This window comes from Poecilia mexicana, unplaced genomic scaffold (genome assembly GCF_051168715.1).
Source record: "Poecilia mexicana isolate PSO_F unplaced genomic scaffold, ASM5116871v1 scaffold_11, whole genome shotgun sequence".
Classification (NCBI taxonomy): domain Eukaryota; kingdom Metazoa; phylum Chordata; class Actinopteri; order Cyprinodontiformes; family Poeciliidae; genus Poecilia; species Poecilia mexicana.
Genome location: NW_028263380.1, coordinates 17697890 through 17710998, shown reverse-complemented (window position 1 = coordinate 17710998; position 13109 = coordinate 17697890). Strand labels below are relative to the sequence as shown.

At 39.0% G+C, this 13109-nt stretch overlaps 1 protein-coding gene across 1 annotated transcript; it reads right to left on the bottom strand.

The window, feature by feature from the left end:
- Window positions 1-1919: 1919 nt before the first annotated feature.
- LOC106918179 (small conductance calcium-activated potassium channel protein 2-like) lies at window positions 1920-12313 on the bottom strand. Its single transcript, XM_014987730.2, has 9 exons — window positions 11453-12313; window positions 10648-10743; window positions 8579-8866; window positions 7861-7982; window positions 6507-6648; window positions 6317-6427; window positions 4878-5005; window positions 3752-3821; window positions 1920-2259 (listed from the first exon to the last, which is right to left on the bottom strand). Exons 1-9 carry the CDS (start codon window positions 12311-12313, stop codon window positions 2035-2037), a joined length of 2043 nt encoding a protein of 680 aa, XP_014843216.2. The 3' UTR covers window positions 1920-2034.
- Between the last annotated feature and the right edge of the window lie 796 nt (window positions 12314-13109).

The window sequence follows — 13109 nt, the reverse complement described above, 5'->3', positions numbered from 1 at the left end:
AATTATTTAAATGCAGGAATTTAGGCTGAATGGTAAAATTTCCACATATAACATACAGCTCTAAAGAAAAATATGAAGAAACCACTGCAGTGAACAGCACTGAAAACCTGGTTATTCCACCAAACACTGATTTCTGAACTCTTCCTGAGTTAAAACAGTATTGCTGTTTCTAAATGAATATAAACTTGTTTTCTTTGCATTATTTGAAGTCTGAAAGCACTGTAACTTTTCATTATTTTGACCATTTCTCAATTTCTGCAAATACTACATTTTTGCTTGGAATTTCTGAGACATGTCAGTAGTTTATAGAATAAAAGAACAATGTTCATTTTACTCAATCGTGTAGATATAAAGAGTAAAATCAGAGAAAATAAATCTCATCGTAGAAGGAATTCATGAAGCGCTTACTTTATTATATCAGTTAGGAGGACAGATGATCAGATCACAATCCTGTCAATCCTTCCACTAAACATTCTATTAATAAGCTTGTTTACATGACTTTGGATAGTTTTTTTGTTGTTTTTTTTTAGCAATTATCTTCCAAATTGTGGAGGGTGTCAAGACTGCAGTTTCACCAAATATTTATTTATATATATTTTGTTCTGTTGTGATATCTTTTCATTTTCCACAGGACTGAGTTTTTGGTTTTCATTACTTTGAGGAAAGCCAACTTTTTTGAAGTGGTGAAACAAATTAACTGCTAGATGATTTTCAAATTTATTCCAGCAAAACTGCTCTGAAAACTGAAAAATGTCTTTTACAAATCATCAGAATCTATTTGGAAACATTCACAAAAGTGTTGCTTTATAATTTTAGAAACATAACCCAAAATGTGAATCTATTCTACTGAAATTCATAGAATGTTACACAAACAGACATAAAAAATATAAATTTGAGTTTGGCAAAGTGTAAAATATGTTGCATGCTTTCAATATGATACCAAGCTGTTAAAATGTATGAAGTGTTTATTTCACGGTCAGAAAAATGCAGATTTTACAGATGAGGAAAAACAGTTTCTTAAAAGAAAAACAAAAAAACAAAAACAGATGCTTAAAAACAATTAAATAACCTGAAGAAAAATAGTCCACAGGGTGTCAACTGTAAAATTTTACTTGATTAGGATCAACTTTAAACCTGTAATGGTGCGTTCACACCAAACGCGTTTTGAGCGTCAGGCGCATCTGTTTTACATGCAACATTGACTGCGTTCACACTGCAGCCTGAAGTGATACGTATCCGATACGTATCCGATTCAAATGCGACCTAACCTCCAGGTCGCATTCATCCAACCTGAACATCACTGATACTCTACAAACGTCACTATTCTGCGCTCTGTTTCGCGCAAGCGCGAAGAACAACAACAACAACAGCCATGATGGACTGTATTGGGGATTAAGTTGTTAATATGCTGCTCCGGCCGGACAACAACTTCAAAATCGTAAGCTATGCTACCGTCCATGTTTACTTCCGCAAATACTGAGCTCTTCTTCTTTTTATGGCGGTTGGCAGAACTCAGAACGTTGACGCTATTGCGCCCTCTACTGCGCATGCGGGACACTTTCAGGTCATTTGCCCGTTCAGACTGCAGAGGGCCGTTTGTCGTGTTTCGAGCGTCTAGCGTGGGGGGATTTGAACCGTTTGGAGCGTATGCATTCAACGCGTCCGACGCTCCACTTTGTAAACCAGACGCGCCTGGCGCTCTAAACGCGATTGGTGTGAACGCACCAAAAGTGCACACGCGTTGAACTTGAAGAGTCAGACGAGTTTGTTGTGAACTCACCATTAGACTTTAATATCTTGCAAATCCAGTTTAATATCAGTGAAACGTTTTGTGTTAGTCCAGGAGAAATACCTTGAGAAGAAGTGAGCTGGGACAAATTTCTACATGTTTGTATTTCTGCTACATATAATGTTTTTTTTATATATATATAAATAACACTTGAGTCAGGAAATCTGCCCCAGCATGGCCACCATAGCGCAATTTTCAATAGAAACCTCCTGAAACCGGGTTCTCCTCCTCCCCACTGTGCCTTTCTACCCCTCTGCTCCGCTCACACACTCGCTCTTCTCCTCCCTCTCCCTCAGCAGGTGGCGGATGGAGGAGTTCTGCGTGGACAGCGTGCTGGACAGCAGCGGCATCAGGCACCGGAAGCCCTCCCTCAGCTCCTCCACATTCTTCACCAGGCTGCTGATGTTCGAGTTCAGCTCCCCCCTGCAGCCCTGCACCTCCGCCAGCACGTCGTACATCAGGCTCTGCATCTGTGCGCCAGTTTGGTGGAGGAGTTAGACCAACGCTCGATCGAGGATTTGTTTTGAGGGAGTCACAGTTGCAGCCAAAACAATTCAATCTTCAATTTAGAAAAATTTGGTTTATTAGCAAAATTCGCAACTGTTCAGGTGTTTGCTGTAAACGAATTCAGACAGTCATGTTCCATGAATTGAATTAGAGGATGCGTCCTATTGAGACTCCTTTGTCAGATACAAAACAGGTAATTTGTGAAAACATTGATCTCTGAGCTACTACTGCCATCTGAAGAAATGCACCACTCCCGGTCAAAAACAACCAATAAGAGCCAGGAGGAGGGTCTTAGCGCTGTCAATCAACCTCATATACTCCCTGCTAAACATGCTAATGGCGGAAAAACAACTTACTTCTATAGGAAAACTTGTGGCCATGCTAACTACACCAAGCACTCATGACAAGTTTGGTTGATGAGAAGAAGCTGCAGCAAGGGGAAAAGTGTGAGCAGCGTGTACATGGACCTGATTGAGATCGCTAAGACCCTCCTCTTGGCTCTGATTGGTTGTTTTTGAAAAATCTAGCAGACGAGCTTGATTTTTTTCACAGATTATTTGTCTCATACCATACTGCTATGACATAGGGATAGTTTTAAGTTATGTAAAAAATAAATAAATAAAAGTTACATACTGCAGCTTTAATGTTAATTCTCCTGCTGTTCGCTGATCGGCCTGGTAGAAATTCAACCAAAGAAATCCAATACAGTGGGAGAAATCTCAGTCAGGGTAGTGAAGGGAGATTTGAATCAAACAGAATTGCGTAGGACGGCAAATTGCCAGATTAGAAAGATTTGTAAGAACGTTAGTGGTCAAAAAAATCCTCCATGAACTGCAAAGGACCAGCACCAGCAAAAGCCTGGTCCAAAAGCACAAGCAAAATCACACGACTCAAAACCAGAACTTTTAGTCATTCGTCAGCATATCTGGACATTAAAAATGAAGCATACATGAAAGTACTTCCTGTTGAGAGTGAGGCAGGGCGGCGGCTCGTTGATGCTGGGGATCAGCAACCTTTGCAACCCTGAGAGCCTTTTCTGCCTTTGGTCTGTTTATAGTTACACAAACTACTTGAAACAAATTAACTTATTTAGCTTAGCTCAGTAAGATAATTTGATTTTAAAATTAAAGAGTATTTTTTATTTTTGTTTTCAAGTTATAAAATAAAAACACTTTTTTGAGATTGTAAATAGGATCCTTCAGGAATGCTGAGCAAAGCTGACGTCTTGGTCAAAAGAGCAAACCAATCTCTCGTAAGAAGTAAAGATGCTGAGTAATTTTGAGGCTGCACTTGAGGCACTTTGGGTTGAGTTTAGAGAGCCAACTAGATTTAGTTTGATTTGTTTATTGCAAACACCTTCAATGCTTCTTTATTTTGCTCATAAACCTAAATTTTTGGGGGTGTTGAATAATTTTAGGTGCAACCGCACATGATGCCTTCACTTGCCTCTCTCACCTTGCAGAGGTCAACGAGCGTGTTCCCCTGATCTGCAAGGATCCTCTTCTCCATCTTCACTCTCCGTAACCTGAAGGTGGAGAGACAGTCATAAATGCAGCTGTAAGGAATCTGTAGGAATCACTTGGAAAAAAATTATTCAAAATGTCTGAATGCTTTTCATTTTTGTCACTTTGTCCCCAGCAAGCTCCAATGGATTTTTATTTTCATGATTGGATGGTTTTAAGGTGGGAAAAAGATGAATAATTTTAATTTTTTATCAATAAAAATCTGAAAAGTGTGCATGCATTTCTGTTCAGTCCCCTTTATTTTGTCACCCCTAAATAAGCCCCAGAGAAACCAATTTTTTTTTTCAGAAGCCACCTAATTAGGAAATAGAGTTCACATTAGTTTAGATTTCCATTTGTGAAGGTGTCAGAGGTTTGTTGGAGAACATTAGTGAACAATCTGTGTCATGAAGGGAAAACATGAGAACAAATGATTGGTATAAGAAATAATCTGCCAGTGGAGCTAGAATTTAAAAAAAAAATCAACATTAAAGAATTATTAACGTAAAAATGAGCTGCTATTTCTTGCTGAAAAGTTACTTGTAAGTTACTTTTATCTTATTTCAAGTGTACTAAAATATTTGCATTAGAAACTAGTGATATTGTGTAACTTTAGTTTGAGTATGTTCTCTTTTAAAGTTGAATCATTTAAATGTCAATCACTGATTCTGCACATAAATTACATCAAAATTAAATATTTCCTTCCTAAGAGTTTAACTGTAGAGCTGTATATTCTGTGCCAAGCTCACATATGCTAACACTGGGCAAATAAAAATGTTTAGATACAATAAACTTAATTTACTTTAAAATAAATACCTCCTAAACATAGAAAGACCGCAAACACAGATGCACTGTAGAGTAACACTAAAATGTATTTAAATTCCAAATTAAATCAGAATTTCGTGCTTTACAATTTATTGACACCAGGTTTATAGATATGAAACAGAAAAGGAGGAACCTGCAAAAAGAAACAAAAAAAACTTGATAAATCATATTCCACATGCTACTCATTCTGCTCTGTGGGATCGGAGGATAAATGGAAACCAGATTCAAAAGGCGGCAGGTTCCCGTGCTCTTACTGGTGGATGGCCAGCAGCAGCTTCCTCTGGTGCATGCGGACTCTGGTGTGGTCTCTTTCTCTTGACAGCTTAGTGTACTTGTAGATGAGCCAAGTCTCTCTCAGCACATTCGCTGCTGCAATTTTTATCTGGTGAAAGGGCGCAGAAAATCACGAGGAGTTATTGCGTGTTTATGCACATAACCTCTAAGTGCTGTTTTTACGGGACGTGCTGACTAACACCAACAAACCGTATATATTACTGAGAGCCACATAAGTCGTTTGGACTCATTATTGACTTTCATATTGAAAATAGATTGTAAATAAATCCTCCAGGTTGGCGTCTGCGTCTTTCTGAATCCCTTTCTGTTGGATTCTTACTAACCTACGCAAACATTTTACCCCAGTTGCATATTTTTCCACAATTTTTCATGTCAGTCTTTATTAAAGACGTCAAAAAAGGTGAGAAAACATGTATGTTAATCATTGGGCTGAAACTATTACTTGGAATAGTTGGAATAAGTGGCAGTTTTAGCTTCAAATGGTTCAAATTCACGTTTTATTGTCTTTTAGGCAATAAAATGTTTATTTTCTAATTTTAAAAAAAGGAATTGGGTTGATTATTTTAATATTTTAACCCCTTTAGATGTAATTTAAACAAATATTTTATCAAATATTTTATCCAACAAAATGTTCAGCATTGCAATAAAGGGAAAAATTATTTTTTTTACTAGCAGTTCGACACAGTCAGAGTTTACACTGCTAAAAAAAACACAAGCATAAAAATTTAATAAAATAAGTTATTGTTTAATTTAATATTTTAACCCTCTATAGGCCTAATGTACACACAAATGTTTTATCTAATTTATTTTTACACTCTTTGCAATTAGTTCAAGAAAGTCAGAGTTTATATTCATAAAAAACCATCAGCATAAAAATACAATAAATTAATTGTGAAATCACAAATACGCTATAAAATCCTGTCGAATACTTTTTTCTTTGCACAGTAACAATTAATAATTGTTATCCCAACTCCTGGTGTTCATTGAGTTTAGCTTTCAGAAGGTCATACAATTTAATCATAGAAAATATTTTCAAAATAATTTTACGTACTATCGCTGGAAATACTTGAAATTATACCGAGAGCAATTTCAATAGGCTCATAAATAGATATTTTAATGGAAAATAAACAATTACTCCTCTTCTTCCCTGCAGAGAAATGCTTGTCTTCTCTGATGACTGAAGCTCATATCAAGTTAAGATTTAAAAACGTGAATATTCTAAATCCTCAGCAACAAGAATCATTCAAATTGAACAGTTTAAACCCAGAAATACACCACGCCCCTTCCAGAGGATGTGGGATCGAATATGATATATAAAAAGGTCAGAAACGTGTAGAAGGTGCCAATTTTGACAACTAAATATAACAGTTTTGTTGCAGCTGTAGTTGTTAGCATTCACCCTCTTGGAGATGTGAGAGTCCATCATGAAGTTGTGGACGTGCTTCTCAGCTCGGGTCAACTCCAGCTTCCTGGCCACCACCGCCACCACCAGGACCGTGCATCCCGCCCCCTGTTGAGACACCAGTATTCAGGGTTTGATGGGACTGGATGGACTTCACGGTGGATCAAACTCCCCGCCTCTGTCTCACCATGATCCCGGTGAGGAGGCAGATGCTGCGGCCGCAGTAAGTGTGAGGGACCACGTCTCCGTAACCGATGGACAGGAAGGTGACGGAGACCATCCACAGGGCCTCCATGTAGTTGCTGCTAAGGTCTCTGTAATTGTGGTGCCTGTCGGGACAAACAAGACAATTTTCTTCCCCCTGCCAACCCAATGATGGCATAGTTAGTTTGAAAAAGTAACTTGATTACTGGTTACCCCTTAAAAATGAGTATCAAGTAGTTACTTTACTGATCATTTTATTTTAAATAATCAAATAAAATAGTTCAAAAGTAGTTTAAAAGTAACGACTTTTAAGATAGATTACAGGTTACGTTTTCAGTTACTTTTAGTAGCCGCCGACAGCGCCCCCTGCTGCTTCAGCACAAAAATGCCAATTAGGAATTTACAAAAATAAATACTAATTCATGTTAGTTTACATAAGCCAAAAAAAGCAATATAAATACAGACAAAAATTGGTGTAAAAGTTACAATTTGTCATGTATTAATGTTTGTGACATTTTATTCAAGGAAATTGTAATCTGAGCATCAGCAATCGGCTAGTATGCCTGATCTGGGATCGACTGGTAATGTCTCCGTCCTCCACTAGGGGGCTTTCTTCGAAATAGGCCTACAAAAAATAACTCGTTATTTTGTCCCACTTACTTTCAAGGGTGTAGAAATTGCACTTTGTTGCCAGCATGTCGATATTGTAATTTTTTAAGCTGAAAACAAACTCAAAATATTTCCTGTATTTCCGGCTAGAAATCGCGCATTTGTCTCCTCCCGCCATTGTTTACGTTTGTGTCGCTGCGTGGGATTACACGAAGCAGGAGGGGGAAAGTAAGTATGGATGTTTTTAAATAGTGAAATGACACAGTGATTTGGATAAGTAACTTTAATCTGGTTTCTGGTTTGGAAATAGTAGCACGTTAGGTAACTTGTTACTGAAAAAAGCGGTCGGGTTAGCGCACTGCGTTACGACGTCACGGTGCCAGCCCTTACTGATGTCTTACTTTGTTAGGTGTGAAGTCATTTTTCATTTCTTACAAACCACAAACGGTAATTAAAACAAACCTAATAAATAATGGCATATCAATATGCACCACACAAGGATGTGGCCCCTGGGCTGGAACCAGTTTTGGCACCCTTATTCACTGAGGACAAATTATTTCACTAATGCAAATTACAAGTACTTCTATAAAGAAAGTTGGGAAACTATTTATCAATTTTGAAACTCCTTCAAAATAGGAATAAGTTCTGACTTATAGACTTTTTAGTTCAGCAAACTAAAACCAGAAATTATGCGACGCTTCCACATCAGATGCTCTCCACACACATACCTCTCACACACATGCAGGCCCCACGCCGCCACAATCCACAGAGAAACACTGAAAATCATCAGGACAGTGCCAGGATAGGTGGTCATCAACGTTTTTCCCACAAAGCGGGTGTTGAAGTGGATCTGGCGATAATAAAAAATCCCCTCATTACATCATCATTTTGACACAAGAGCACTACTTAGCCAGACTACTTAGAGTAGCACCTGTCAGATAATCCTTACATAACACAGAGGAGATGAGGGATAAGAAAACTTGTTCGCAATCTGGCTCGATACATGGACAGTAGGTTTGGTTTTGCAGAGGAGGGAGGGATGCAGACGTCATTTTCATCACTTTTATATTGCGGTTACAAGGGAGGGATTAGCCAGGTGGACATGTTGAGATATGGAAATGAAAGCGGGCACATAAAGGAGTCAGTGAGGGACACGTCTGGCATGTGAAACCAGCAGGGTTCGTGAAAGTGAAAACTGTTAGTCACACCTCAAGCGTCACACTTCTACAGACCTCTCGGCCCACCTAGACACAACAAGATATAAACAGATGAGGATGAAATGTACAAAACTGAAGGGCAGCTCAAGTCACTGTCCAAAATAGACTCCAAATTTCACGAATCATACCCTAAGCAGGTTGCTTCTTGAATTTGTCTTCTTGATTCAATTTACACAAAATTCAGTTAGGCCAGATTAAAGAAAGCATGTCAAGGAGTTTACGCCCCCACCTTGTTCAGGGCTCCGATGCTTCGGGAGGCCGTGTCCGTGAAGAGGCGGCTGTGCAGCATCATGGCCCGACCCAGCAGGTACAGTCTCAGAAACATGGGCAAAGCCAGCATGATCTCCAGCTCGGTCTCAGAGAGGGTTGTGCGGACTTTGGTCTTCTGGAAGTATGCCACTATTCCCACCGGATAAGGATGGATGGCCACTATGAAGAGCTCCAAGACGATCAGGGCGAAGCGGTCGGTTGTCATGGCTATTCTCCAGTCCTCTGCACCAATGTCATGAACGTAGAGCTGTCACAAGGAAGAGAAGAAATTATTTAGCTGAAGCAATTCTTCCGTCCAGAGTCGGATTTAGTTGTGGTCTACACAAAATCTTTATGTCTAGTTTGTAGTGCAAATATCTTATTTCACATTGAATAAGACAAAACTAACTTGCAATAAACTTTTCAGTTAGAAATATGAGGTTGTTTTAAGACGATGACTCCTCAATATTTATGAAACAGTATTAGTTCACTTATAGGAAGATATTTTCCCCAGTGACAGTATAACTAATACATTTTAAAATCAGTATTAAGGAATTATTTACTTAAAACAAGTTCATATATCTTGCTGAAAAGTTACTTGTGAATTAGTTTTGTCTTATTTCAAATGTATTAAGATAAGAGCACTAGAAACTAGACCAAAAATACTTGGTAAAATGTTGGTGTTTTTTCAGTGTACTGATCAAAACTAATCAAAACTTTTCCCATTGAAAAGAGGAATACCACAGAGTAACCCCTTTAGCCCACTGTTATTCTAATTAGCTGTTGAATTGAGGGCGACAAAACATTAATGTAAAGGTTAGATTGGTGGTAAATAGTTTTTGTTTTATTACTGGACTGCCAACAGTCTTTCTGAAAGATATGCTGGTCCCAGTTCAGAGAGAATATGAATCCCAACCAATATGTGTATGTGGGCCCTATGTGAATTTGGAAGGATACTAATTGGGACTTTAAAGTTTCTTCTAATAAAGGACAACATTGGGCAAAAGGGAATTAGAAATGCACAACATATCCCAGTTTTTACCCAAAGTTGTTCTAAACCAATTTCTATTATTCTACACATTAAACCTATTGTGACAATTAACATAGGACCATTATTTAACCTGTGGACGATCCATTTTTCCCCATATGGTCCCCATGAGTAAACATATTCCTTTCTTCTATGTCTTCATAAGAATGTAGTTGCCAGATTTGGACAATATCAGTTTTATCTATTTAAAAATGTCCATGCCAAACAAACTAGAATAATTTGAGGAGTACTTTTCAAAGTATGTTCCTCATTTAGCTCATTTTTTTTTTATAATTGCAACTCAGACACCCCAGCCAGCAACATTCACTGCAGAAACACAAAATCTAAACAATTTCTGTTTGGTTTCTTGTGCAAATATCTTAGTATTCTTAAAATAAGACAAAACTAACATACAAGTAACTTTTCAGCAAGATATAGGAGCTTGCTTTTAGTAAAAAAAACAAACAAAAAAAACATTAATATTGACAAAAAATGTTCTTTCCATTGGCAGATTTCTTTACTTATAGCAAGAGAAAAACATCTTGCTTTCTATAGTTTTACTTGTTTGGAGAAGGGTGTCTTAGTTGGTGATCTTTACCAGATTACAAACTTCAAGGAAAGGTTAATCTACCTTATTTATAATTAAATAAGAAAACTAAATCAGGATGGGGGGGAAAAAAAACAATATTTAAGGATCAGTCCTTAAATATTGTCCTGCTTTCCTTCAGCACTGGGTCACGGTGCTAAACCAGGTCAGCAGTGATTGGAAAATCAGAAAGCAGGTTGTATAACGCGCTCCTCTGAGGGTGAGGTGTTGAGTTTGTTAAAAAAAAAAAAAAAAGCGCCATTTCAAAACACTCAACTCTGAAACATTTATTTGAAACAATTTGAGAAAGAATTTTCCAACAGATAAGAAACTTTTTAAATGTTACAGAGAAATGGTTGGAGTCTTTAATTTAAAAGATTTTAAGAGACACATTGGGGATAATTTTTGGTTACGTAAGAATGAGCAGCTGGGTCACCTGCACCTCACAGCAGTGGTACGCCACGATGAGGCCCAACAGGACGAGCGTAGAAAAACTGATGACTGACTTGAAACACAGCGAGTAGATGGAGCTCTGCAGGAGAAGCAGCACATGGAGAATTATTCACATTCAACCTGTTTAAATCAGTTTGAAGAAACAAAATCAGAACAACCGAATAAAAGCAACTTCAAAACAATACAAATTCTGCTACAGTGCGTTATTATTATTATTGTATATATTTTTTTGCATTAATTGCAAAAACAAAATCTTGCCAAGTATTTTTGGTATAATTGCTGTAGAACATTTTGAAGTAAGACAGTAACTTTTCACCATTATATAGGAACTTGTTTTTAGTAAAAAAAAAAAAAAATCCTTATTTCACTTATATCAAGACATTTTTTTCTTGTTATAAGTAAAATAATCTGCAAGTGGAACTAGCACTTTTTCATCAATATTAAGAAATCATTGGCCTAAAACAAACTCCTATATCTTGCTGAAAAGTTACTTGTAAGTTAGTTTTGTCTTATTTCAAGTGTAATAAGACAAACTAGTCGAAGGTACTGTGTTTGCTGCACCCTAACATTAACCCCAGAAAGCTCAGAGTTTTTTGAACATATTGTGCATGTAATATATGCACATGGTGACAAATACAACTATTTCAGGGATGTAAAAGTGAGGAAACAGCCGTAGTCCTGTGTAACTGTCTATAAAATTGCCTTTTCCTGCTGTTTATAACATCATGACGACATACTAAAGATGCAGCTGTGCGGTGTGATCTGTTGCACTCCAGAAGCCCTCTGACCTTGCTGTAGATGCTCCAGGACAGCTCCGTCTCCATCACCATCATGACCACCCCGAACAGCCCCACCGCCAGGGCGCAGTCGTTCAGCCGCTGCCTCCTCAGGAACAGGGACCTCCTGCGGACCAGCCGCCAGCCGATGTTGTGCGTCCGCGAGTACGAGTCCTTCTTGGCGTCTTCCTTGCGTTTGGGGCTGTGCTGAGGACTGGGGCTGGGGCTCCTGGTGAAGCGCTTGGCCCCTGGCAGCGGCCCCTTGGCCTCCCCCAGGTGCTGGTGGTACTGCAGCGCCTTGTGCTTGTGCTGCTGCTGTTGGAGGTTGTCGTCCTTGCTGGTGATGATGATCTCTGGGAGGCTCTGGCGGTCGTGCATCTCCAGAGAAACGTTTCCTGGCTTGCGATACCCTCGACCGTCAACATCCCTGAGATCCAGGTTGGACCTGCTGTGGCCCTTGAAGGGCGATCCGCAGGGGGACATGGGCACGTCGGTGAAGGACGTAACCGTCTCCTGGAGTCTGTTTGCACTCAGAGTTTTAGTTTTGCTCTGGTGATTGCGCTCGTTCACGCCTGGATTTTGCGGCCGTTTCTCGCATTTTTTCTCTTTGCCCTTGGTTTTCTCTCTCCTCCTGTTGGATCGAGGCGTCGCAGTGACGTAGAGGTGGCCATTGTACAAAGGCGTGGTAGCCAGGGCCTGGGTTCTGTCCAGCCATGCCGTGTGGTCGATGGGTGTCTGGACTGTGTGGTGAATCCCACATTGGGGCGAGTAGGCCTGAGGTGGGGCGACCATCCTCGGTGGCAGGAGGGGCCGGTGGTCCTCCAGCTCGTCTCCATCCGCCACCGTTGAGTTCATTGACGGAGAATGGTCCATGGGGAAGAGATGCTTTTAAGGTTCAAGCAGAAGACGAGGGAATACGTTAGACAAAACAAACACAAAGGTAAAAAGAGTCTGAACAGATGGTAGCAGCAGTTGGACGGAAAATTGCAGCTGAAGTTTAGCGAGCAGAGATTTTTCACATCTTTCACATCTCTACGCCTCACATATGCTCACGTTTAAAAAAATTCAGGCATATAAAGGTTGTCTCACTTTGTATGGAAGAGGATTAGGGCCACTGAGAAAAAAATCTGGCTTTTTCTCTGAAGTCTGACTTTTAATCTCAGGAGATTAAAGTCATAATTCCGAGATTAAAGAAAAAATTCTGCGAATAAAGTGGGTATTGTGAGATTGAAGAGTTCTTACTTTAATTCTGAGATTAAAGTCAGAATTGTGAGAAAAAAAGTGAGAATTCAGAGAAAAATGTTGAGTTCTGAGATTAAAGAATTCCTTAGTCACAGAATTAAATGGGACAATTTGAGAATTCTGACTAATTCGGAGATTAAAATCAGCATCCTGAGAAAAAAATTGCAAGTTCTGAGGAAAAGTCAGAATTCTGCGATTTAAGTGGGAATTCTGAGATTAAAGCGTCCTTTAATCTCAGGATTCTGACTTTACCTTTGAGTTTAAAGTCAGCATTCTGGGAAAAAAAAGTGAGAATTTTGAGAAAAAAGTCAGAATTCTGTGATCTAAGTCTGAATTCAGAGAAAAAAAAGTCTGATTTATTTCTTTGCAAGTGGCCCTAATCCTCTTCCGTACCCCTGCAGAGCCAAATGTTTTCTTCTATTGTTTT